The 27,496-nt window shown below is 43.8% G+C and overlaps 1 protein-coding gene and 1 long non-coding RNA gene across 2 annotated transcripts in view; both read right to left on the bottom strand.

Moving 5' to 3' along the window:
* The window catches only part of LOC116328764 (Fc receptor-like protein 5), a 108,114-nt gene that overhangs the window by 23,798 nt on the left and 56,820 nt on the right, over window positions 1-27,496 (bottom strand). Inside the window, exons 4-5 of the mRNA XM_039607879.1 lie at window positions 24,795-25,061; window positions 24,394-24,672 (exon numbers count right to left, since the gene is read on the bottom strand). Of these exons, the coding sequence (XP_039463813.1) occupies window positions 24,394-24,672; window positions 24,795-25,061 (546 nt within the window). The remainder of the gene's footprint in view (window positions 1-24,393; window positions 24,673-24,794; window positions 25,062-27,496) is intronic.
* LOC120437331 lies at window positions 22,077-22,400 on the bottom strand. Its single transcript, XR_005611031.1, has 2 exons — window positions 22,259-22,400; window positions 22,077-22,144 (listed from the first exon to the last, which is right to left on the bottom strand). It is a non-coding gene; the product is annotated as an uncharacterized LOC120437331 (long non-coding RNA).

Genomic DNA, 27,496 nt, shown 5'->3' with positions numbered 1-27,496 from the left:
ACGTTGGAGAAACGTGAACATTTTATTTGTAGTGTATAATCTGCAGATTCTGACAGAAACCTGCAACTATCCTTTGAAGTACCGCTCCTCTAAAACAGCAATAAGGATCATTATTAGGTTATTTACATTATTATGTAAATAACAAAATAACTTAAAGCAAAAATTGGGAAACGTAAAGTCCGAAGTCTTTATATTAAGGGCCGTCAGTCAAACAATATTGTTTGCTCTGGGTCTAAACAGAGCGCGTTGTGTGTGACATCTTTTGCGCATGCGGGCCGCTTTGAGCGTTCACACTAGAGAGCGTTTGCTGTCGCATTTTATTTGTAGTGTGAACAAGCAGAGAAAAAAATCGAATTTGATCAAAAAATCGGAATTGAGCATTAAGACCTGCAGTGTGAACGTAGCCATAGATTGAGTTTGTCAACTTCCTCTGTGTGTGTATGTGTCAACCCCCCGCCCCCCATCACTGCTGGACCATCACTACTCATGAGTGATGGTCAACTGACAACAGTAGTTGCTGCACTTCATTCTGTCGGCCAAATGACGCTACCACCACAAAAAGAAAATCCTTCATCTTTCAGAAATGGTTCCCAGATGTAGAATATATATACGGGAAGGGCGGTGTATACGAGTCTGGCCTAAGTCTTTGGTCAGAAAGACTGCAGCAGTCCAGGAGTTTTCAATTCACTGTCTTTAATGAAACTTCACAGAAGAACTGGTTACAGCAGGGCTTGCCATGATAAATCCAACTGTGGTACAGCCAGATATGCACTTATAATTGTGGCAGATGCAGTATTGGTGACTATAAGCATGGTTTTCTGGAAACAGAAACAGGCAATACTATAATTAGCAGGGTCAAAGATACCTAAGCAACAATCAGAACACATCATCCACTCAGACACAGCAATATTTTACCATGTCCACAAGGGGTCACCGTAAGACCAGGAGTTGGCTAAATAGCACATATCTTTCCAGTTGCTAGTACCAAGGCAAGAATGTGGCAAGCTAACAACAGTTAAACTAAACAATAGACAACAGAAAAATCCTTTAACCGCTGGATGTAATCGTTGGAGGAGATTCTGGCCACTGGTATTAACTTAGTGCAAATTAACTAAATAATTAAATAAACCTACTAACGTGATATCAGTGTACCGAGGCATAACTTTAGCTTTAACATGCACAAACAACTATAACTATTATCGTACCAGTTAACCTGTCAAAGGTAATAACACTTACAGTTTCATTAACGCACACGGAATCACACAAACTGCGTTACAACTGCCATGCTCTGTCGCTGCGCCTTTCGTCTCTCACTCCCACTCTCCCTCTGCGTGATGTGCACATGATCAATGATGCGCTCATTTGGGTGCGATTGATTCTTGCCTCTAGCCATCCTGAGGCCGAGTCAGCAGGGAATTTGCACAGCCGCCCCCAAATTCACTAAGTGAATTTGCAGAACACAAATGTCCCTGCTGGATAATATACACCCCTTCAGTCCTCTGGCAATTTTGGAAGAGTGACGAGCTTAGTCACGGGCGAATGTATTTAACTCCTTTTATGTCGACCTCAGCTGTGCGTATCTTGCCATCATCGCTGGGGATTACTTTAGTTACCCGCCCAGCTGGCCACAGAGCCCTTGGTAGCTGTGGGTCAATCACCATGACCACTCGATCTACTGTGATATCTGGGGTACCGATGCGCCACAGCTGAAGGTTAGGTAGGTAATTGCGAGTAAACTGAACCCAGAAATGGTCGGCAAGCACTTGGCTGTGTCTCCAGCGGCGGTGTCCCAGTAGGTCACTCTTGCTGTACACTGCTTGTGGTAGGGATGCGTCTCTGTTGTGGAAGTTTTTCACTTAAATAAAGCCTGCAGATGAGCGGTGAGCGGTAGCTAACATTCTTTAATCCAAACACACACAGAACAGAAAACCAAGCTTGGTGGAGAGCCTGCATGACCACGGGGCAGGGTCAGCAGAGTCTCCCTGAGCCTAGTGTGGCTCTCAGTTAAATACCTTCTCCAGGAACAAAAGGCAGTACACAGCTGTTTCACACCTTAAGGTTCACACTCCCTTGCTACCTCCCAGAGTCCTCGAAGAGACAAAAGACTCTCCCTCCTGTGGAGTTGTCTGCTTCCCCAACCTCCTAAATAGAACCCCCACCATTTGTCTTACAGTATGGGTGTCAGACATGTTAAAATCCAGTGGCACCAAGGCATTATACAATAAAATAATGTGATTAGTACATAAGTGAAAGAAATTCCATTACAGTCTCTCCGCCCCATAAGCAGAAGGTTAGGAGTAATGGGATCAGGGTCCGCAATGTCTGATGTTGCATAACCAAGAGGTTTCGAGTTAAGAATGCCCTCCACTTCTACAAGCATAGTCATCAGCACTTCTTCTGGGACAGCTTGGTCTTTCAGGACGACACGCAGGGAAGCTTTGACCGACTTGATTTCCCTCTCCCATGTGCCTCCAAAATGTGGAGCAAGTGGTGGATTGAATTTGAAATCAATGCTCTGTTCAGCGAGCTGTTGCTTCAAAACTGGTTCCATGGCAGCAAAATCTTCTCTAAGTTCCCTCTCTCCTCCTCTGAAGTTGGTGCCACGATCACAGAGAATCTCAAAGGGTTTTCCTGTCCTTGCCACAAAGCGCCAAAGGGCAAGCAAGAATGAATCTGTGTTCATGCTGCACAAGAGGTCCAGATGTACGCACCTGGTGGTCAGACATTTAAAGATAATACCCCACCTTTTCTCATGTCTCCATCCTATTTTTATGGTGTAAGGGCCAAAGCAGTCGACTCCAGTGGACCAGTATCGTGGTTTAGTGATGCGTAATCGTGCAGCTGGTAGGTCTGCCATCTGGGGAGTGACTGGTTTGCTGCGCCATTTACAACATTCCACACAGCTGCGTTGATGTCTCTTGATGATCTGTCGGCCGCGAAGTATCCATTAGGTCCTCCTTATCTCTGCAAATATACGGTCAGGACCTGCATGTAACAGACGGTTATCATAGTCCTGCACTAACAGCTTTGTGACAGGGTGGTCTGGTGCAAGAACTATAGGATGGATGGTGTCCTCTTTCAGATTTTCAGCCCTCTGGAGCCGACCTCCAACCCTGATCAACCCTACAGTATGGTCTAATTCAGGTGAAAGCGACAGCAAGCGGCTGTTAGGGCTGATAGTTTTACCTGACTGCAATGCAGCCAACTCTGCGGGAAACTCTCACTTTGTGACCTTTCAGGAGGGCAATTTCTGCCTCCCCACGACTGGAGGCAGTCATGGGTGGGAGCGGCCGCCCCATGGAGGGCGTGATATGTGGCATGTACCAGCTCAGTCCAGGAGTTGAACTGGGTCAGATCAGGTGTCAGCGGGCTGCTTGTGGAAATGTTGCCACAGAAGATGCTGTCGCGGATCTCTTCCTCCTGCATCGAGCTCACTGTGGGGTGCGAGGCCAGCTAGCGGGAGGCTGATGGAGGAATGCTGGGCCATCTGTCCAGCGGTCTGGCTTTAGTTAAATTCTTTAAGGATTTCCACGTGTGATGTCATCGGCAGGGTTCTCTTCAGAGGAACATATCTCCAGCTCTCAGCTCCAATAAGCTCTTGAATTTCTGCTATTCGGGTTCCCACAAACACTTTATACTGCTGGGATTCAGACTGGATCCAGTGAAGGAAAGTGGTCGAATCGGTCCACAGAGTAGTTGTCTGTAATGGCAGGGTTAACTCGGTCTGCAGAACTTTGGCTAACTGTGCTCCTGCTAGGGCAGCACAAAGTTCCTGGCGAGGTATTGAGAGCTGCCTTTTGGGTGCCACACGAGATCGGGCCATCACAAATGCCACTTCAACTTCATTGCTGTCAGTGTCTACTCTCAGGTATGCAACCGCACCATAGGCTCTCTCTGAGGCATCACAGAAGATGTGTAGGTTCATGGGGCTCCCAGCCGAGATACCAGGAGTGTAACACCTTGGCAAGCTGAGGTTTGGCAAGTATGGCAGCTCACTTTCCCATGCTAACCATACGGACAGGAGCTCATCTGCAATCGGCTCATCCCAACCCCTCTCTTTCTTCCAGAGTGCCTGAACCAGAACCTTGGCTCGCGTTGTAAAGGGAATGATATAACCTAATGGGTCATATTGGCTTGCCAGTACTCTGTAAACATATCTCAGGGTTGGTGCAGTACGTGGAATGGCACGGTGCTTGTATCCCAATGTGTCAGAGCTGCAGCGCCACAGGAGACCAAGGGAAGACTCTTGTGGTTCAGTCTTGTTAGTGGTCAGCCATAACTCACACTCAGTTGATTTGGCTTCAGTTGGTAGGTGAGAAATAACCTCAGGTGCGTTGCTAGCCCACTGCCTTATCTCAAATCCTCCACTGGCAAGGAGGGCTCTCATCTTGTCTATCAGGTTTTTTGCCTGAGTCTGAGACTGTAGAAACTGTAAGCAGTTATCCACATAGAATGCATGGAGCACAGAGTACAGTACCTCTTCATTGTCTTTGCTGTGATCCTTTACATGGCGCTGCAGGGCATATGTAGCACAGCATGGGCTACATGTGGTCCTGAAAGGAAGGACACGCCACTCGTACACGTCTGGGCAGCGCTCCCTCTCCCCATCTCGCCATAAGAAGCGTAGAAGTGGCTGGTCCTCAGGCAGAAGGCGCACCTGATGGAACATGCCGCGAATATCTCCACTGATAGCTACAGCATACTCTCTGAATCTCAACAGCACGCCAAGCAGTGTTGACCCAAGAACCGGGCCAGGAAGCAGGTTCTTGTTAAGAGAAGCTTGCTTGTAGTTAAAAGAGCAGTTGAAGACGATTCTGGGCTTGTTGTTGTGGTACACAATGTGATGCGGGATAAACCATGATTCTGCAGAGCTGCTCACCTCATTCATGCTGATCTTTACTACATAACCAGCTTTCTCCAACTTGTGAATTTCCTCATTGTAGACAGCAGCTTGATCTGGACTGTTACACAAACGTCGCTCTGTCGCTCTGAGGAGTGCCATCACTGCTGTGGGAGGTGCCCGAAGAACAGGTGCATTCTGTCTTCGCAACAGTGGAGTAGCATAGCGAGCCACTCCATTGACGGTGACCCGGACAGTCCCTTGCTCCAGTCGTTCTATGGCTGCTTTATTTTCGCCTGATCACATCACCTCCTTGTTGGTATGGAAGGGTAGGGTGTCCAGCTGCCAGAGTCTTTGGACATGTTGATGCAGCTCATCTGAAGAGGAGAGAGTGGACAAATGCAGACAGCTTCTCTCATCTGTTGGTTGCTGCAAAAAGCTCGCTGGTCCCTGAATCGCCCACCCCAGCATTGTGCACACAGCCACTGGGCCACCAACTGGACCGGTACGCACAGGCTGGGTAGGTATTATCAGGTGAGGGTTATCAGAACCGATAAGTAGCAGGGGCTGGACTTTGTCGAAGGACTGCAGGGATAAGCCTCTCAAGTGTTTGTATCGTTGTGTCAGGAGGTCAGCAGCACGTGATTGCTCTGCCAGAGTTACTTCGGCTGCTGTAAAAGCCTGGTGAATGTCATATTTCACTCTTCGGTTTGTCATACCTGACACCTGAAAGGATACAGTGGCTCCCTTCAGCTGTACGATTTCTTGTCGAATTGTCCTGAGGGACAGAGTCTCTTCATTTCCCACAAGGCCAAGGTGATGGACGGCAGCAGGTAGTATGATTGTTCTTTCGGAGCCATCATCCAGGACAGCATATGTATCCAGTGTTTTCTCCCCATTTTGCAACCGCACTGGGACAACCTTTAGCATTACTCGCCCTGAATGGCTGACTTGGTCCAAGAAAACCGTGTTGGAGGACGTATTTACGGTCAGGATGCTCTCTGCAGCAGCAACATCATGTAGTATGAGCAGATGTTGTTCTCCACATGTTGCACAGGGCTTCTTCAGAGTGCAGTTTTCTGGGGAATGTCCTCTCCCACATTTCCAACATCGTTTTTTCTCTTTTATCCAGGTAGCTCTGGCAGTACAGGTGAGCGTGGCAAAGTCAGCACAGGCATTGAGGCAGTGCTCCTGGTTATTACAATAAGGACAGAAGGGCTTGAAACGATCTCTTCTTCAGGTGTGGTACAGTGGCAGGGCTCGGAGAAGGATTAGCGGCTTCGATCCCTGCTGACTCCAAGCAAGCAGAATAGTAGCAGGTTTGACCCTCTGTTGTCTCACTGCTTTCCGGTCCTTGTACTCAGTATGTGCTGGTATAGCTGGGAAGGGGCTTGTGATTTGGCGAGACACTTGCAGAGTCTGGGCCTTCCTTTCCAGCCACTCAGCTAGATCAGGGAGAGTATATGTACGATCACTGCCACTTTGGATAATTCCTCGGTTAAAGCAATGTTCAGCAAATGCATCTCGATAGTTAGTGGGGAGTTTGGTGAGTAGGGTGTCCACATGAGACCCACACTTCAACTCTGACGATGAGGGGCCCTCCATTGTACTGAGCATCCCCACTAGAGTTCCAACTGCTGTAGCAAAGTCCTCAAATGCTTGATAATCTCCGGCCCTGACTGGTGGGGCATTCAGAATGGCCTTCAGTTCCCCCTGCACTAGCTGCCTTGGCTGTCCGTACCTCTGTGTGAGTGCTTGCATGGCACTTGTGTATGGAGTCTGACTGTTGACATACCTCTTTGCCACTTGAAGTGCAGATGGGAATGTGAGATGGTCAAGCAGGATCTGATACTTATAGTCTTCACTTAAATGCTTGTGCGGGCCAAGTAAGCTGTCCAGACCCTTTTTGAGCATAAGAAAATCACTCTCTTTCCCTGAGCTGAATACAGTCAGTTTGGGTTTAGGAATGCCAAATGATGAAGCAATCGCCATCTCCATCATACTTGGCTGATGTGAGCTGTCTACTGGGTGAGGTGTTGGATAATAGGGCTGACCACGGGGTGGTCTAGGATAATGCACAGGTGGATATGGCAGTGGAGCAGACTGCCAGGCCCTGGGAAGTGCATCATACTGCTGCTCTGGCGGGACATGCACAGGCTGTAAAGGCGTGGTAGAGGGCACTGGCTGAGGCACGTGTGGTTCTGGCTGCGGTGTGATAGGGGACACTGGCTGAGGCATCATTAGAGAAGCAGGAGGTGGTGCGAAGGGCAATGCAGGCTGTGTTAGAGCAGGGGGTACAGGCTGCGTTGGCAACGGTGGCGAGCAGGCTTATGCAGCAGTGTCAACCTGCACTTGAGGAGCAGGGGCTTGTGTTGGAGCATGCAGAACCTGGTGCTGAATGTTAGGTGCAGCTCTTGGACTGGGAGACCGAACAGGGTAACCCAGTTCTAAATGGGGGAGGCTACTGTAAAGTGGCTGAAATGCTGCATAGTGGTATGAAGGATAAGGCAGATGTTCACTCTGTGGATACGAAGGCAATCTGACCCTGTCCATTTCCACTTCAAGTTCTTTCATCTGCTGGCTTATCATTTGCCAACGTGCTTCCAGCCGCTGCCATCTTTCCTCTGGACTTGCCGTACCATAATGACCAGCTGCAGGGTAGTTAGGGGAACTCCCAGGGCTAAGTGGTGCTGCATAAGTTGGTCTCGGTGGTGATGCTGGTCTTACTCTGGTACTATAAAGACGGTGAACTGGGTAGGTGAGTTCGAAGTCCTCCAGATGTCTGGGAATGCGTCGCACCCTGCTGGGACGGGGACTCAGTGCAGGCTGGTCGTCGTTAAACTCTCGGGGTGTAGCCATAGCTCAGCTAGTATACCATGCGGCTCGAAGGACCACTTGTAGAATATATATACGGGAAGGGCGGTGTATACGAGTCTGGCCTAAGTCTTTGGTCAGAAAGACTGCAGCAGTCCAGGAGTTTTCAATTCACTGTCTTTAATGAAACTTCACAGAAGAACTGGTTACAGCAGGGCTTGCCATGATAAATCCAACTGTGGTACAGCCAGATATGCACTTATAATTGTGGCAGATGCAGTATTGGTGACTATAAGCATGGTTTTCTGGAAACAGAAACAGGCAATACTATAATTAGCAGGGTCAAAGATACCTAAGCAACAATCAGAACACATCATCCACTCAGACACAGCAATATTTTACCATGTCCACAAGGGGTCACCGTAAGACCAGGAGTTGGCTAAATAGCACATATCTTTCCAGTTGCTAGTACCAAGGCAAGAATGTGGCAAGCTAACAACAGTTAAACTAAACAATAGACAACAGAAAAATCCTTTAACCGCGGGATGTAATCGTTGGAGGAGATTCTGGCCACTGGTATTAACTTAGTGCAAATTAACTAAATAATTAAATAAACCTACTAACGTGATATCAGTGTACCGAGGCATAACTTTAGCTTTAACATGCACAAACAACTATAACTATTATCGTACCAGTTAACCTGTCAAAGGTAATAACACTTACAGTTTCATTAACGCACACGGAATCACACAAACTGCGTTACAACTGCCATGCTCTGTCGCTGCGCCTTTCGTCTCTCACTCCCACTCTCCCTCTGCGTGATGTGCACATGATCAATGATGCGCTCATTTGGGTGCGATTGATTCTTGCCTCTAGCCATCCTGAGGCTGAGTCAGCAGGGAATTTGCACACCAGACCTGTCATGATCCTGTCAGTGTTTGACTCCGGCCTGTCTGCTTGACTCTGCAGTATCACAGTAACCAGCTTCATCCAGGAGACAGGAGTCTGTCTTTGATTAAATTATTCAGTCAGATCAGCATCACAGCCGTCCGTGACAACAGAAGTATTCTCTGCAGTGGCAGGAACCGTGTGATTTCTCACTTCCTTTTTGTGCATAAAAAACAGGTTTTACTGTCTCATTCAGCACTTGTTTGCTTTAGTATTAACATGGTCTGAGTCCAGGATGGGTAGAGCAGGTATTCTCCACCCCTTTGGGTGTGTCTCATCGACCTCATCATCCACAGTATGAAAGCACCAGCTCCAGCACTCAGTCTGCCTCCAAAGTGAGGTAAACAGGCTCTCTTATAACACCACTGTGAAACTTACCAGATATCGTGCTAACATCCTTTTCTCCTTGTTTCCAGTGTCTTCCTACTGGCTGAAGGAGTGGATCACTTACCTCCATGACCTACCTGTTTCCTTCTCTGGAACACTCTCCTCATTTCCTCACCTCCCTGCTCACCCTCTGATGTCCTCCACCTCTCCAGGAACACAAACCAGTGGACTCATGTGTTTCCAGGATTCATTCAATCTAATCCTGAGCACAAACACTCATCACAACCATTCTCTGTGATAGTCAAAGTGATTGTATTTGTCTTTGTGACAAAGAGTCATTGTTCAAAGGACCATGTTCTCCATCAGGTGAGCCGCATTTACTAAACAACAGTTACACTGATTAATGTTCTCACAGTGTTGTATTAATAAAGTCATTATTGATGTAAAAGTATTTCTGCTTTGTTTCACCTTTATGTCAAATATCAGCACAGACGGCTACTGATCTGTTCATGCAAAGCCAGCTGTGGGAGGCAACGTCACAACATGAACCTCAAGTTGTTATAACGTTTATCCAGGATTAAATGGATGAGATTACTTTTAGATGGTTTTTGCTGTGGATCAGTGGCTGGACTGACACAGTGTCATGTGCATTTTTCACTTAATGCAAGAGAAAAAACATCATCATGTATCAAGATTTAAACCTTGTCAACACAAACATTAAGGTCTGCTGTTTTGGAGTTTGTTATATTTTTGTTTTTTTGCTGTTTGTCTGTTTGCATTTTCACTTTTCCACTTTGTATCAATGAAATTATTGAAACATATATTAATAATGATTATGTTTATTTCTTATTTGCTTCAGTTTAAACATCCAGTTGATCATTTCCTGTTTAGTGTCACAACAAGTCTTGAAAAACCAGCAAAAGTGAGACGTGCATCACCCAGTGTTGTTAAGCAGTACTGCATTCATACTGTGAGAGTGTTGCGACACACATCTGTTTTTAACCATATAAAGCAAACTCCTGCAAGAGCTGACGTCAGTGCAACAAGCATAAAACTGTTGTTTAGTACTCAGATCTGTTTACATCATTGTACTATAACATATGTGAAAGAAAATAAGATAACACAACTTTTCTAGGAGCATTTTACTCGGGCTCACAATGTGTAAAAAATTATTTCAGCGCTCATTCTAACAACTAGACACAGTTCAGTTAAAAGCAGAAGAAAGAAGCTAAAAGCAGACGCCCTCACACAGTTAATATTCAGTGGTGTGTTGCTGTTCTGGGAACACTTGACCACACGCATACATGGAAAGCTTGGGGCAGGGAGCAGGAGCAACACAACAGACATCAGTGACAACAGCTGTGACTCTCACTGAGTCAAAAACAGCAAATAAACATGGAGCAATAGAAGTTCTTATTTGTTTCAACAGTAATTCAGTTCATTACAGTGTTTGGAATAAACTCAATGATTGAATGGTTGCTGAACTTTTCACTGCATGTGTGTAAAAGACTGTTTTAGTCACACCACTAAGGCCTTGTGGTTTCTGTCTGGTCCATGATACATGTTTACAATACCAGCCCTTACTGGAATATTAGCAAAAACACTGTGACAATTAAGTATGCATGGGACTGTGTCAAAACAGATAACATTAGAGTCACTGTGGTGATGACACATGCTGGACTAAAAAACTGTGAAGCTGTGAAAAGCTTGTTTCTCACTCTGAAAAGCAACTGCCTTCAGTGTTTGCACTTTAAGACAGTTTTCTTTAAATACTGTGTCAATATTTCTGTGTGGTATAACTCTGCAGGCTTATCTGTACCATCTCTGTACTTTAAATGGAGGCCAAGGCAGTGCAGAGAGTGGTTAACCAACTATTGGAGCTGCACAAAAGTATGATGAATAAAGGGATGCCTTAGAAGCACAGCAAGCTGCCCATACCTGAGGCCTTGGAAACTGCCAAGCGAAGACTCACAGCTTTGGTCATTAGGTGATGAGCAATAACTGTGCCATGTGAAGATTTACCTTTAAAAATCCAAAGTTTATATATTTATTGTGTATTTTGTCAGTTGTATAATGTCTGATGATGTTTCATTCATTATTTTAGGGCTCAGTACAGTCATCTATGGAAACACTGAAGGTGAGAAACTGTTTTTTTTCCCCATTTATTTATATTTAGCTTCTCCCGTGTTGCTCTAAATGTCGTCCTCTGTGTTATATTTTGTATCATAAACCAAACATTTCATTGAGATTATTGGTTAAAATGTTAATATAACCATGTTAAGTGTGTGAGCACTCAAACACACACCCACGATACAAACTGTATATTTACTGAAGAGCTGTGGCTTCATACATGTGGATTTTCTTTTCATGTTTATCTGATCTGAAAATATCAACAGTGTGTGTAGTGCAGATTATCTCACTGAATTATGCTGTTGGCATGTATGCTGGATTATACATCAATCAGCATAACATTATAAACATTCTCAGGTAAATTCAATAACACTGAATATTTCTTTATCATGGCACCTGTTAGTGAGTGGAATATATTGGGGAAAAGTGAACATTTTATTCTCAAAGTTAAGTTTGTGAAGTCCAAAACTGTGATGGCTAGATGACTGGGTCATAGCATCTCTAAAATTGCAGCTCTTGTGGGGCGTTCCCAGTCTGCAGTGGTCAGTGTCGATCAAAATTGGTCTGCAGAAGGAACAGTGGTGAAGCAGTGGCAGGGTCATGGATGGCCAAGGCTCACTGATGCACAATTGGAGTGAAGGCTGGTGTGGGTGGTCTAATCCACCAGACAAGTTACTGTAGCTCAAGTTATTGAAAAAGTTCATGCTGGTTCTGATAGAAATGTGTCCGAATACACAGAGCATCACAGTTTGTTGAGTATGGGACAGCACAGGTGTAGACCAGTCAGGGTTCACATGCTGACCTCTGTTCAGTACAGAAACCACCAACAACGCTCCTGTGAGCATCAGAACTGGACCACAGAGTAATGAATGAAAGTGGGCTGGTTTGATAAATCACATTTTCTTTTACATTATGTGGATAGTCAGGTGCTTGCACATCGATTACTCAGGAAACACCAAGCACCAGGATCCACTATGGAAAGAAAGCAAGCCGGCAGAGGCAGTGTGATGTGTTGGGAAATTTTCTCCTGGGAGACCTTAGGTTCAGCCATCAATGGACGTGAATGTTACTTTTACCACCTACCTAATCAAACCCTGATGGCTGCGGCCACTTTCAGCAGCACAATCTGTCCTGCCACAAAGCAAAAACGATCTAGGAACAGTTTGAGGAGCACAACAATGAGTTTGAGGTGTTGACTTGGCCTCCAAATTCCCCAGATCTCATTCCAATCAAACATCTGTGGGATGTGCTGGACAACAAGTCTGAACCATGGACACCCCACCTCACAACTTACTGGACCTGACCTGTGAAGTGTAGTACTCTGCTGACTTTCAATACGACAGCAGCAGGTGAATCAGACAGTATGCATGACCTCTAGTGGGGGCATCTTTAACTGCAGGCGATGTAAAAAAAGGGACAAATTCATTCATAAAAGAAAGTGATCCAGTCATCATTCAGGAATGTGTTGAGTTTCAACATTTAATCTGGATTAATTAATCTCCAAAGGTTTGTAGAAAATTCATTTTGAAAAAAAAATAAATGATGTGACCTCATCTTTCCTCCATAATGAAGAATCATTGTTAAATATTTGCAGTGTTTGTGACCTTTGATTGTCTCTGAAAATTTTTGATTTTTACTTCTACTCACTGAAAGCAGTTTATGTGCCAGTCTTCCCCTCGACATTACAGCATGTCGAGGAGGAGCCCAATCCAAGACGAGTGGAGACTCCATCCATAGGTGGTAAAACAGATCTGGAGCCGCTTCAGAAGGGCATAAGTAGAGCTTTTTTTTTCCAGAGAAAGAACACATTGCCATCTGTTCTTCTGTTCTTCTCCCTGCAGACAACCTGGTGCACCCCTGGCCACAGGCTCTTCTCGTATAAATGATGACACTGGACGCAGCCGTTCGGGTGATGCTTACCAACTTTACTTGAACCCGGAAGCCCCCCCCCCGCACACAGCCTTATGGGAACAGTAGTCTACCGCTACACCTCCTCCTTTTAGCTAAAGACATGCTTCATAACAACTCAAACAGCTTACTAGAACAGAAATGCGGAGCATCATGAAACGTGAAAATTATACACATCCCTCATTTGTTTACTTACATTTAAACGAAACACATTATTGTAAACATCTCTAACAGCTTAACCCATCTTTGAATAGGGCATGAATGGATAACTTCAGAGAATTACACATCCAGTCTTTCAGGAGGTCTCACCACTCGACCAGATCTGGTAATAGTCCCTGTTGGTCTGAGGTGGCTCCTATTTCTCCTCAGAAAACCCCTGTCTGTCTCTACCACATAAGATCTGGGAGCATTGGCAGGTCCAACTACTGCTCCAGTAGTTCCTTCAGTGGTAATCCACACTTTCTGTCCTGATGATAGTTCCGGAAGCGGTCTGACTCTATGTCTGCGGTTGTAGTGTTTTGCCTGCTCACGCCTCCCCTCCTCATCTTTTTTGCGAAAAGCCTGTAGGTCAGGCCACTTTGGCACCAGCTTCGCCACTGCTTGTGGCAGCGAGGTACGCAGGTGTCTCCCCATAAGCAACTGCGCCGGCGAGAGCCCATGTTCCAGTGGGGTGGCCCTGTACGCTAGCAGTGCTCTGTTGTAGTCACAGTCCTTTTTCCACAAGTCTTTAATGGTACGAACAGCACGTTCTGCCTCCCCGTTGGCTTGGGGGTACCTAGGGCTGCTTGTTTCATGTGTGAACTGGTACTCTTTGGCAAAGAGCTTGAACTGTTCTGATGAAAATTGCGGCCCGTTATCCGATACCACAGACTCAGCAACTCCATGTCTTGCAAAGGCTTCTTTTATAGCATTAATAGTGACCTCTGCAGTTGTGTGTCTCAGTTCAGCTATCTCAATGTACCTTGAGAAAAAATCAATAATCAGCAGAAAGTGTTTCTTTGACCACTCGAACAGATCCATGCCGACTTTTTGCCATGGGCGGTCGGGAACAGGAGTTGCCAGCATTGGTTCACGGCACTGTAACCTATGTTTTTGACATATTTCGCACCTGTCTACCATCTGACGTATCTGAGTTGAGATGCCCGGCCACCACACCGACTCTTTTGCTCTGGCCCTGCATTTTGAAACACCCTGGTGGCCTTCATGCAAACGTGACAAAACCTCCGCTCTCATTTGAGGTGGTATCACAAGTCTCTCCCCTTTCATGAGAAGACCATGGACTAGATTGAAGTCCATTCTGTATTGCCAGTACCCCTTTAACTCAGGATCTAGTTTATCTTTTTCTGGCCAGCCTGTCCCACATTGATACACCACCTTTCTGCACAGGTCATCCATTTCCTGCGCCAACTTAATCTCCTCCAGCCTTTTATCCGTGGCTGGGAGATGGGAAACCACACAGTCCACGAAAACCTCCAGCTCTTTTTCCAGCTGAAGATCCCCAGCAGAAGGAGGCCCTGCTAGCGGTGCTCGTGAGAGAGCATCAGCAGTGACGAGGTTCTTCCCTGGAACATGGACAATGGTGAAAGTAAAGCGCAGCAGCCTGAGGCGGAATCTAAGGACGCGTGGAGGCAGGTCGTCCAGGCCTCTTGTGCTCAGAAGAGGGACCAGGGGTTTGTGATCCGTGATTAGAGTGAACTGTAGGCCCATGAGGTAAGATGACAGTCGTTCACACGCCCACGTTACAGCGAGAGCCTCCTTTTCTATCTGCGCGTAGCGTTTCTCTGTGTCCGTGAGACCTCTTGAGATATATGTGACTGGTCGCCAGGAGTTGTCAGACTGTTTCTGCGTGAGAACAGCTCCGATACCGTATGGCGATGCATCTGCAGCGACTCGTGTATCTGCTGAGTTGGAGTACTGAGCGAGCACTTCTGGAGAGCTTAATATGCCTTTTAGTCTCTGAAACGCTGTTTCCTGTGGCTCCGCCCATATCCACTCGTTTCTGTCTTTCAGCAGTTCTTTTAATGGTGTGGTGATTGTGGCTAGTTGTGGCATGAACTTGGCAAGATAGTTGGCCATGCCCATGAGACGGCGCACATCTTCCACACTCTGAGGTCGCGGCAGCTGCCGGATTGCTGTTACCTTGTTGGGATCAGCCTCAATGCCTTTTGCTGACACTTTGTGTCCCACAAAGATTATTTGACTTTTAGCAAACTCACACTTCTCATTCAGAGTGAGACCCACCTTCTGAAACTTTTGAAGCACACAGTGCAACCTCTGGTCGTGCTCCTGCCTGTCTCTGCCATATACAAGCACATCATCGGCGTGACAAATCACCCCTTCAAAATCTTCCAGCATCTGTGACATTCGCCTTTGAAAATGCTCCGGCGCCGATGCAATGCCAAAGGGAAGGCGGTTGAATTGAAACCTTCCAAAAGGCGTGATGAAGGTAGTGAGTGGCCTTGACTCTGGTGTGAGCGGAATTTGCCAGAATCCAGACCGGGCGTCGAGCTTTGTGAACACTTTAGCATCTTTCATCATCGCTAGTGTTTGATCTACTGCTGGGAGGATGTGCCGTTCTCTTTTGACTACAGTGTTCAGGGGTGTGAGGTCCACACATATTCTGGGGGGCTTTCCTGCTGGTCTGGGGACCACTACCATGCCAGAACACCACTCAGTAGGCTCAGTGACTTTGGAGATAACGCCCATTTCTTCCATTCTGTGCAGCTCATTTCTCACTGCATCTCTGAGGGGAAGAGGAACGCGTCTTGGGGCAGATAGGGCTACCGGTACAGCTCCTTGCTCTATCTCAATGTGATAAGGCTCCCTCAGCACGCCTAAACCTTTAAAAACATCTGGGTATGCTGCCCTGAAATCTGTCACCGACTCCGTTACCGTGCTTACTCTGTACACAAGACCCAGAGCCTCACACGCTGGCCTGCTTAGCAGTGGCTGTACTAGACCTGACACAAGGTAGACGTCTTGAGAAACACTGCGCCCTTTCACTGCTAGCTGTGCCTCGAAGCAGCCTTTAACATTGAGTGGGCTACTGCCTGGCCCTAGTAACTTCTTTCTGGGTCTCTGCAGCTTACCATCTCTGTCTGGACTGTACAAACCCTCTGGAATAGATGTAACATCCGCCCCTGTGTCGAGTTTAAAATATACATTTTCCCCATTTAACTTAACCTTTTGCACCCAGGGCTGTGACCTCCCAGTCTCTACTTCACCCAATAACACACAATCCTCGCTGTCTGTATCTTTCTGATTTTCTGTCACTTCGCGTAGCGCTGTAGCTTCACTACTGCGACAGACCACAGCAAAGTGTCCTTTTTTCTGACATTTTCGACACTGTACCTCTTTGGCTGGACATTCTTTCCATGAGTGTTTGTTCTTACGACCACAGCGGCCGCATTCCTTTCCACTTTGCTTGATTGGCTTTTGTTCTTTCTTCTGCCACGTCTGCATCTTCCCACGTGTTGTATTTGTCCGTATTGTGTCCATGTTCAGTGTTTTCTCCACTGCCGCGCTGCTGTGAAGTACTGATTGTTGTTTCTTTACCGTTTCGCTCTGCCTAACTTTCTCAATGGCTTTAGCAAGAGTCAACTCTGAGTCCATTTGCAGCAGCTCGGACAGTCTTTTGTCTTTTATGCCAACCACAATTCTGTCCCTTATGAGTTCGTCTTTGAGTGCTCCAAATGCACAATTTTCTGCAAGTTTGTGCACAGCAGTGATGAACAACTCTGTACTTTCCCCATCCTGTTGCCGTCTGCAGTTAAACTGTGCTCTTTCGAAAATTACGTTGTGTTTTCCTACGTAATGTTTGTCAAATGCCTCTTTGACAGTTGCATATTTCTTTTTATCTGCATCGCACAGAGGTAAAACTGCCAAAACATCATCAGCAGCATCTCCCATAGCATACAGGAGTGCGTTAACTTGATACTCGTCTGATTTGTTATCAAGAGCGGTTGCAATGCGAAATCTTTCGAACCTTCTGATCCACTTTGGCCATTCGGCAGGATGAGAAAAGTCAAATGTTTCTGGGGGTGATATTTGTACCGTGGTCGCCATCGTGACGTGTGGATCCCTGGCTTCCTCGCGTTCAGAATCCAAGCTTTCCGATGCGCCGACCCCGTCTCCTCCCTCCGACATGTAAGGCTCGTGCTCGAGCAAGCGCGCACCGCGCCTTGTTGCTAGCGCCGGTAATAGCCTCGGCCGCTCTTCACCTGCATGCCGGTCTTGTTCGGGTTACCGATGCGAAAACTTCTCTCGCAGTTAACTGCACCGTACCGTACTCAAAAATACTGTGGAGACCCCCGTTCGCACTTCTGACACCACGTATAAATGATGACACTGGATGCAGCCGTTCGGGTGATGCTTACCAACTTTACTTGAACCCGGAAGCCCCCCCCCGCACACAGCCTTATGGGAACAGTAGTCTACCGCTACACTTCTCTGTGCTTTCTCTCCATACTCCCTCCTCCAGTTTTTCCTTCATCGGGTCCAGACTGAGGAGTTGAGGTTGATCCTGGTGCCCCCTCTTTGGCCCTACATGCTAGTTTTCACCTGTTCTGCCATTCATGGCCAGGACACCCTAGGAGCTCCCTGTTTTGAGGGACCTGTCCCAGGTGAGGGGGTCACTGTTCCACCTTTCCCCAGTAGGGCTCAGGCTGACAGCCTGTACCCTGAGAGGGAGAGGCTCCATGCCTTAGAGCTGACTGATCTAAAAGTGAGAACGCTGCAGGACTCTTGTGTGCCATCCACCAGGACTGCCCACTGCTTTCTTTGGGAGCTGTTTGCCTTCTGGTGTGAGGTCCACCAGCTGGACCACAGTTGACATGATCCTTTGTGAACGCCACACTCTGTCAGTCCAAATGATGCAGGTGACGCAAGGGTGATCCTCCGGCCTAACCCGGGTTGCTGCTGACGGCCACGTCTGAATTTCACCTGTCCGAGTCGGTTGAGTTACAAATATCTCCCACTGGGGACCTGGCTAAAGAGGCAGCTGCGAGCCAGGTTGCGCTGTGCCATCTCTATGCAAACCATGCAGTGAGCGGGAGTGGACCATCACCTGTCCTCGTGGATTATTGACTACCTCACCAGGAGTATGTGAGGCTGCAGGACTGTGTGTCTGAAGTGGTAGTCTGTAGCACAGGGGCCCCACAAGGAACAGTACTTGCCCCTTTCCTCTTCACCCTGTACACTGCAGGCTTCAGTTATAACTCAGACACTTGCCATCTCCAGACGTTCTCAGAAGACACCGCCATTGTGGGTCGGATGTCGGAGGGAAGCGAACTGGAATACAGGAGGGTCATCAATGACTTCATCAGCTGGTGTGAACAGAACCATCTTCGCATCAGTGCCAGCAAGACAAAGGAGCTGGTGATTAACTTTAGCAAGAAGCCACCCCCTATTACACCAGTGAACATCCAGGGTTTGGACATTGAAACGGTGGAGGGGTACAAATACCTGGATGTTCACCTCAATAACAAACTGGACTGGTCCACAAACACAAATGCACTTTACTGAAAGATGAGAAGACAAAGGTTACGAAACTTCATGCATCATGAGAATGCACGTGCAAAGACGGTCCAATTACAGGTAAGAAATGATGACACATGGAGCAGAAAGGCGGGTGTGGAGAAGTGACAATGCACTGTTAAAATCTCCCAATTCTTTGATCCTTGGGCTGAAGGAAGAACAACACTCGGTGTATAACTGTTCAATCAACAATTATTTTAATCCATACAATTCTTATTATTTCATACAAACAGAATGCGCAATACATCCGGGATGTGAGATGTGCATGAAGAGAGTCACAGCAGATCTCAAAATGTCGGACCGTTACTCAAACTCTTATAGCATCTGGTGGCCCCCACCTAGTCATAAAAGCCTAAACATCCACATACTTTCTATCTCTCAGTGAGCCTGAGTTATGACCTCCCTCTTTTTCCTCTTCCAACAAAGGTGAGGGAGAAGCTCTCGTGCAGTATGCTCTGTTCTCTCTACAATCTGAAAAGCAAGGCCCTGATTCCCTGCACACAGTATTCTCTTTATAACTCAGCAGTATGAAATGTCATAAAGCAGTGTAACTCATTCACAGTAAATCAGTAAATCAGCAGTATAATGTAATACAAATCAATCTAATAAGTTTAATGATTTTCACATTCTTCTAACTCAGGAGTATAATGCAAACTAAAACTTCATAATGATTACACAATCTATAATAAAAAGTATAATGTGGCCTACAGCAGTATCATGATTCAATCATTTTGATTAAAGGTATAATGTAATATATGATAGTATAATAATCGCACAGCCCCCAAACTCCTGGAGATTTTCAACATAAAAGGGAGGATATGTAAAAAATTGAGTGGACTGGGCTCAAAAACGTTTTTGTACTTATTAAGTATAGTTCAAATTTATAGTTGATGTTTTATTACATTTTGTTCATGTTAAATCTGTTTCCACTTTGCTATAAATCTGAAAAAACAGAGTCTATTTTTTCCCCCACTGTTGTTCCACTGTCATACAAATACAGTAAAGTATAACGACTGCCAGATATTGAAAGCTGAGGTTTTTCTGGAAAAAAGGGCAAAAGCATTCACTTATAGTATGATGTCTGACACTTTTACACCCAAGATTATGATACTTTGCTTGTCACATTCGGCACTGTAGCAATCAGAATTTTTGTCTGATATTTTTCTAAAGGAGAGTTTTCATCAGTTCTCACAGTGTGGTATTTTTCCCAGTGCAGGTAGATCATATAAAAATGTGCAGTCCACACAGAGAACAAGTGCAGTGCTACAGGGGCACACCTGACACTTTTTATCCCTTCAACTAAGGAAATATTTTATATTTATATTTGACAATGTCAGCATGTAGTTGTCAAGAGAACACCACTGTGCTGTTATTGTTTGCATTTCTTGTTGCCTCTTTGCTAAAACAAGTCATTTACTGAACAAAACATTTTTCTCTTCAACCACAGGCTGCATTTCCTCTTTTCTGGGGGCTCAGCCAGAAACACAACATGTTTTCTGTCATGGCCTCAGTGATGACATGAATCACACTGTAAAATCTGGACATTGACAATACAGTTTTTATGCATCACAATTTGGCAACAAGTAATGCATATTCTTGCTTCTTATATTAAACCCTCCATTAGGAACCTTGGTGTTACATTTGACCCAGCTCTGACGCTGGACACACACGTTAAATCTTTGGTTCGCTCTTGTTTTTACCAATTAAGAAATATTGCTAAGCTAAGAGTCCCATTGTGTCACGCTCCGAATTGGAAATGATTATTCATGCTTTTGTTTCATCTCGCTTAGATTATTGTAATTCCTTCTTTACTTGCTTAAGTAATGCCTCCCTGCAATGACTGCAGGGTGTTCAGAATGCTGCTGCTAGGCTTCTGACAAAGCATCACAAATACTCCCATGTCACTTCCCTGCTGATTCAGCTGCATTGGCTCCCTGTCAAGTTCGGGGTCCATTTTAAGATTATAATCATGACCTTTAGTGCCCGGCACGGTGTAGCTCCAACTTACATCAGTGATCTTCTTCTTCCTTATCGCCCCAGCAGGTCCCTGAGGTCTTGTGACCAGGGCTTGCTGGTTGTCCAGCATACAAGATTAAAAACAAAAGGTGACAGAGCATTTGTATTAGTGGCTCCCAGACTCTGGAACTCGCTCCCTTTGAGTTTGAGATCTGTGGACTCAGTCATTTCTTTTAAAACGCAGTTAAAAACTTATCTGTTTAAACTTGCTTTTGGTTGATTTTGTTTGTTTGAGGTTTTATGTCTGTTTCTGCTTCTGTAAAGCACTTTGTGATTTTATCTTGAAAGGTGATATATAGATAAAATGTTACTTACTTTACCTACTTTATTCATTTAATTATTTTGTGTTATTTATATGAAAAATATGCAATAAACATCTCCAGTAAGCTTTACAGATAACAGGAAGTGAGTGAATATCTTATAGAAATAAAAAAGAGACTAAATCAAACTTATATAACCAAATGATGAAACTGTGTCATGATGGAAACCATCATTACAACAGAAATAAACACAATAGGATTTTAATACAAAGATGAACCATATTATCAGTCTTCCAGTGCTGACATTAAACCAAGAGCATGTCATTGTTTAATATAACTGCTGTTGATCTGGATGCTGGCAGTTCTCTAAACGTTGTCAAAATGTTCTGAGTTGGATTTTGTTGCTGACGTTGTTCGTGAGTCTTGAGTTTTGTTAAAATAATCGTTTTATGGACCTGAAACAAAATCAGAACAAATACGACTTCAAAAGTGAAAAACAAAGAAATAATGGTGCCAAAGATGTGATGATGCTTTCTGACCTTTTACACTTTCATTCTTTAATCACACAGAACTGATCTCATCAGGGAAACTTACACTTTCTCACATTTTAGCTGCATGTGTTTGAAATTTAAGAGGCTCATTATTTTATTCAGACACCACAACAGAAACACAACATAACTAAAACCAGTCGTGATTCAGCTCATCAGCTCCACAAAACTCTGAAACTTTAAGTGATGTCACACATTTTACCGCTGAGAAGGGATATTTTACTGTTATTTTATCATTACATCAGAATCATATAATAAGCATTGCATTAAAGCATTTATTGAAGCTATTGACATTCCATTAACGTTTGTATTACAGTGATTGTTATAACCTCATGTTAATCTTCTATTTACAGGTGTTGGTATAATCATATAATCTTTCATTGCAGGTGTAACCATGATCATCTTTATACATATTGCCGCTTGGTGCTTATTATGGAGTTGTGCACACGTCAGTAAGGGTTAAAAGCTACAGTCAGCGGGATGTCTGGCTGATCTATTGAGGGAAGTGACGCAGAGCGTAGAAGGCCGCACATGCTTACAAAACACTTACATCATGTTATTTTATGATCCTTTATTTAGATATATCTTTTGTTAACCTTTAAGTAGTGTGTATTGGCAATAATTACTCATTAGTTCATTTATGTATCATCATTAAGTGTTACTTCATTAGAGAATTTCTTTAGGCTGTCGGCCTTATGTTACAACATGTAATCTGATTACTAATGATTCAGTGTCTGTAGAGTTCACATTTGTACCTGAGGCTGATTCAGGATTCACATTATTGTAGTCAGAGCTCTCCTCTGTGCCATCATGTCTGCCTGTTGTGATGATGGATTATTGTATTTAATAACATGGAGACTGTCTTCATCTAAAATTACACAAGTTACAAAAACAATCGACCAATTATTACATTTCATGTTTGTTGTACTCACTCCTCTTATCAAGACCTTCAAGCTGAAATCCAGATGTGACGTTGTTGTATTCATCTGCTGAAATAATGAAGTTTGATCAGTCAGAATAAATATTTACATTTCTTACAGCTCTGTTATTATCAAAGTTTATACTGTTTGTACCACTTCCAGTGTTTCCAGAGCCTCTGACTGGTTCATAGACTGAAAGATCACCTACAAGTCATTGAAAATAAGAAAGAAGGAAAATATAATGATTTATTTCTGTTTTTGTTTAATAAAAGATTTTTTTTTCTTCACTACAAACTGAGTGTTAAAAACTGTAATAAAGAGAAAAGTAATTTCTGGTCTCACCGTGAAGAAGAGAGGAGTAAACCTGCGTTTCATTGGGATTGGATGTTTGTTCTGAAGCAGAGCTTTGATTGGTGCTCTGAGACTGAGTGAGACTGAAACATTTGGCAAGTAATGTAAATTTAATGAGGAATAATTCAAACTTATTGTTGTGATTAAAATGAAACTAAACTCCTGCACCAACCTGTAACAACAGGGTTCTGTAAAAATACAAACATTATTACATCAGCTTGTTTAAAAGTGTCACAGCATCAAAATAAATTATTTTTCCTTTAAAAAGTCAATCAGAAAGTCTCTCACCCTTTATCTTTTTATAGCAACACATCAGCAGCAGCACGGCAATAATTCCACTAACAAGTCCGATGATGAACGGAACGATAAACGAACTTCTTTCACGTCCAAAACCTGAAACTAGAAAATTTCAGATTTTGGATCTGAAATCATAATATAAAGAAACAAAAACTGATGTTTACATTGAGATTTTCTGTTTCCTGTCAGAAACTGTCAGCATGACTCTGCTCTGTGGTTTGATGTTGTGACTCCTGTTCTACACTACTTGCAGTGTTACTTGTAGAATTGCTACAGAACTAATTGTGAATTTATTTTGATTTGGAGATTTGCTGAAAGTGGTTGTGTCACATTCATAATCCCACCTAGTCTCCCCTCCTTGGATCACATTCCTGACACTGATTCTCTCGACTCCACATTTTACATGAATATTCATGTTCAACATTTCCAATAAAAACATTATTACAATGCCAAAGAGGTTACAATGAGATATATGCTGTTTGGCCTTCATAGTAATCCTCAATCATCAATCTATTCAACATTGTTGCTGAATACAAACTCACCAGTTGTGTTAATGTGAACTTCTTGGCTGTCCTCTGTGTAGTAAACTGGGTTTCCTCTTCCTCCTCTGCACCTGTAGAGTCCTTCCTGTGAGACACTGATTTGTCCATTTGATGGGGAGACAACATCCACTGTGGTATCATCTCTGTACCAGTAGTATTTCCATCCAGATGATGATGAGTTCACAGAGCAGGTCAGGGTCACACTGCCCCCTACTGGAACAGTTGTGTTATCAGCTCTCAGTTTGGCCTTTGGTTTATCTGCAGTTCAGTTTAGAAAAAGAACAAAAGTCAACGATTGAATCAAACCAGTTGAAATAACTTGGTGGAAATGGTGAACATCACCAATTCTTTGTGATCTTGAAGCGATACAAACTGTAAACTAATTTTGATCGACACTGTGAAAGTTTTATATTCACTTGGTTGCATTTAAGAGGTACTTGGGGACTGATTAATAAGCTGGTCCGTGTTTAGGAGCTGGGAGTTTAAAGGGATCAATCTCAATAAGCCTCCTGCTAAAGGTGAGTGGAAGTGACTAGAGAGGAGTTGTGAGAATGTTAATCATAGAAACAGTAACATTATTTTTGATGGTATGTTGTGTGTGTTTCATTTATTTTACCAGATGGTAGAATTTGATGAGACGACAGATCATAATGACTTGTATTCTTTTTTTAATAGAAATTGTAGATTTGTTGTTATTTGTTTGATAATATATTTTAATTATCCTATTTCTGTCATTATTGTCCTCAGGTGATGGAGCAGCAGGTCAGCATTGGCGTCTCTATACCAGCTGAAAGTTGATGACACAAAGTGGTGACAAACTGTCTACAATGAGGCTACTATCAGCTGCAGCTCTTTGTCTGACTAACAATGGAACATGCTTTGTAGACCATTGAATTCATCCTGTGCTGACCATTATGACATTTGTCAAATGGAGATCACACAACAAACATGACTTACTTGATCCTGACAATGTGAAGGCTTCACTCCACTCTGTTGAAGAATATGAGTCATCTCTGCGTCGACTCTTACACATGTAGTCTCCACTGCTGGACTCAGAAACTCTGAATGTCACATCATTATTGTGTGTCCACTGTGTGGGTGTGCTGGGTCCTCTCCATTCATACTCCCACTCAGTGGTTTCACCTCCTTCCTGCACCTCACATGTCAGAGTGATCGTCTCTCCTCTGAATATCTGAGGCCAGTTGGGTTGTTGTTTTACAACAACTTTATTGGAAACTGTTTACACATATTAACAGTTGAGATACAAATAGAAACATGAAATCGACACAGAAAACTTAACATTGTATGTTTGACAATCATGAGTGAATGTATATTTCAAACTAAGTTACTGAACTCACAGGTTATCTCAATGGTGACATCATAACTGTCATAAGTATAGTAAACTGGGTTTCCTCTTGTTCCTCTGCAGCTGTAGATTCCTCCTTGAGATACTCTGATATCTCTGTTTTGTTGATCTCTGATGTGAACTTCAGAGGTTGTTTGGGTTCGTCTGAACCACTCATATTTCCATCCATCAGAGCTCTGCACAGAGCAGGTCAGTGTCACACTGCCCCCTACTGGTATGATTGTTGTTCCTGCAGTCAGTGTGGCCCTGGGTTTATATGCTGTTATGAAAAAGAAGGCAAGAAAATATACACTTGATACAATGTAAATGAAAAAAAAAAATCCTAAATTTTAAAAGATTTCTTCAGGTGACTCAAATTCCAACAAAACAAAATCTACAGATGTTTTCATTATATTGTTGTTGTTTTTTGTTACTTGCAGTTTAAGACATTTCAAATTTTCGCTGATTTCTGTCTCAACATGGTGACAGAGCTGCAGTAATTCAGGTTGTAGATCTCGAAATAAACACAGTATAAATGATTGTCCAATCTTATGCCTGAAGAAGTCACACTGAATGTAAACTAATGCAGTTCACTGTCAGGGCTGGACTGGGACAAAAAATCAGCCCGGGCATTTTGACTAGTGACCGGCCCACCACGGTATTATAGGAAAAGCCATAAAGCCTTTATAATAAACTTAAACCTACACCATCCTCACTATTCTGGTATTCTAAACAGTACTTAGCAAAAATATAAAACAACCTAATATATAATTACATATACCTAACTAATAGGGTTGCCGTCTTATTTAATGAATCATTTCAATGTAAGCAGCTATCTCCTGGAAGTTTTCAGTCTTTTGAATATGTGGCGTTACAGCTGAAGGCCCCATCCAAAGTTGTGTTCCTTAATGTTTACAGGCCTCCCAAATACTGCACAGACTTTTTTAATGACCTCAGTGAACTGCTGTCTGTGATCTGTGTTGATTTCGACTGTGTAATTATTGTTGGGGATTTTAATATCCATGTGGACAACCCTCAGGACAAAGGGACTAAAGACCTGAGTAACACTCTGGGCAACTTTGGGCTGACTCAGCATGTAACAGAGGCCACACATAATAGAGGACATACTCTTGACCTACTGATCTCCAAGGGCCTGAGCATTTCAAAGGTTACTGTATCTGATGTGGGCCTATCTGATCATTACTGTGTTTTCTTTGAAAGTAAAATCTCAGCCCACACAAATATATCAACAGCAGTGATCACAAAACGGTGTATAACTGAACACAGTAGTGAGATCTTTAACCAGGTCTTCCCATTAACACCTGACCTGTCCAGAGGTTCAGTCAATGACCTCGTCAATAGCTTCAATGCTAAAATGTTAAATGTAATGGACACTATTGCTCCCATTAAGGTGAAGGTTATCTCTGGAAGGAAGAAGTCTCCATGGAGAAACTCCACACTGGTGAAAAATGAAAAAGAGAGTGTAGGAAAGCTGAGCGCAGATGGAGAAAAACAAACCTCCAGGTTCATTATGACATCTATAAAGAGAAACTTCACAATTATAATTTACAACTGAAGAGTGCAAGGAGGTTGTACTTCTCTGACATCATCACCAAAACAGTCATAACGCTCGGGTCTTATTCTCTACAGTTGACAGGCTAACAAACCCTCCTGTGTCAGTGGCAACTGAACTTCATTCGACCATGGCCTGCAATGACTTTGCCAAATTCTTCACAGAAAAAATCCAAAAGATTAGACAAGCAATTGATACATCAACAGCAGATCCAGGATATGTACTGTGTCCACCAAAAAACTGTTTAAACACCATCAAACAGTTTCACCCTATTAACAGCAAAGACCTGGAGGACATCTTAGGTCAACTGAACTCCTCCTCTTGCTGTTTAGATGTCCTGCCAACAAGTTTTTTCAAAAAGGTCTCAAAGACTTTGGAGTCAGACCTGTTACAGATCGTAAACTTTTCTTTAATATCAGGTATGTTTCCAGAACCACTAAAAACTGCTGTAATAAAACCTATACTGAAAAAGAACAATCTTGACAAGACACAAATGAACAACTACAGGCCGATCTCAAACCTCCCATTTTTAAGTAAGATCATTGAAAAAGCAGTTTCTCAACAGCTCAATTACTTCTTAACACAGAATAACTGCTATGATGCCTTCCAGTCAGGTTTTAGACAGAACCACAGCACTGAAACCGCTCTGACCAAAGTGTTTAATGACATATGTCTGAATACAGACAATGGAAAATGTCAGTCTTAGTTTTACTGGATCTCAGTGCAGCATTTGATACAGTTGACCACAACATATTACTCAAACGACTGGAGAACTGGGCAGGTCTTTCAGGAACTGTACTAAACTGGTTCAAAACATACTTAGAAAACAGGAAATACTTTGTATCAATAGGTAACTTCACATCTGAGCAGACAAGTATCACATGTGGAGTTCCCCAAGGTTCCATCTTGGGACCCCTTCTGTTTAATATATACATGCTCCCACTGGCACAGATTATAAAGAACAACAAAATAAACTATCATAGCTATGCAGATGACACACAAATATATATCACATTGTCACCAGGAGACCGAGGCCCTGTACAGGCTCTTGGTAAATGCATTGAGGAAATTAATGACTGGTTGTGCCACAATTTTCTCCAGCTAAACAAAAACAAAACTGAAGTAATAGTCTTTGGTGCCAA

The sequence above is a fragment of the Oreochromis aureus genome, unplaced genomic scaffold, assembly GCF_013358895.1.
Source record: "Oreochromis aureus strain Israel breed Guangdong unplaced genomic scaffold, ZZ_aureus HiC_scaffold_90, whole genome shotgun sequence".
NCBI classification, from domain to species: Eukaryota; Metazoa; Chordata; class Actinopteri; order Cichliformes; family Cichlidae; genus Oreochromis; species Oreochromis aureus.
This window is presented reverse-complemented; position numbering and strand designations above follow the sequence as displayed.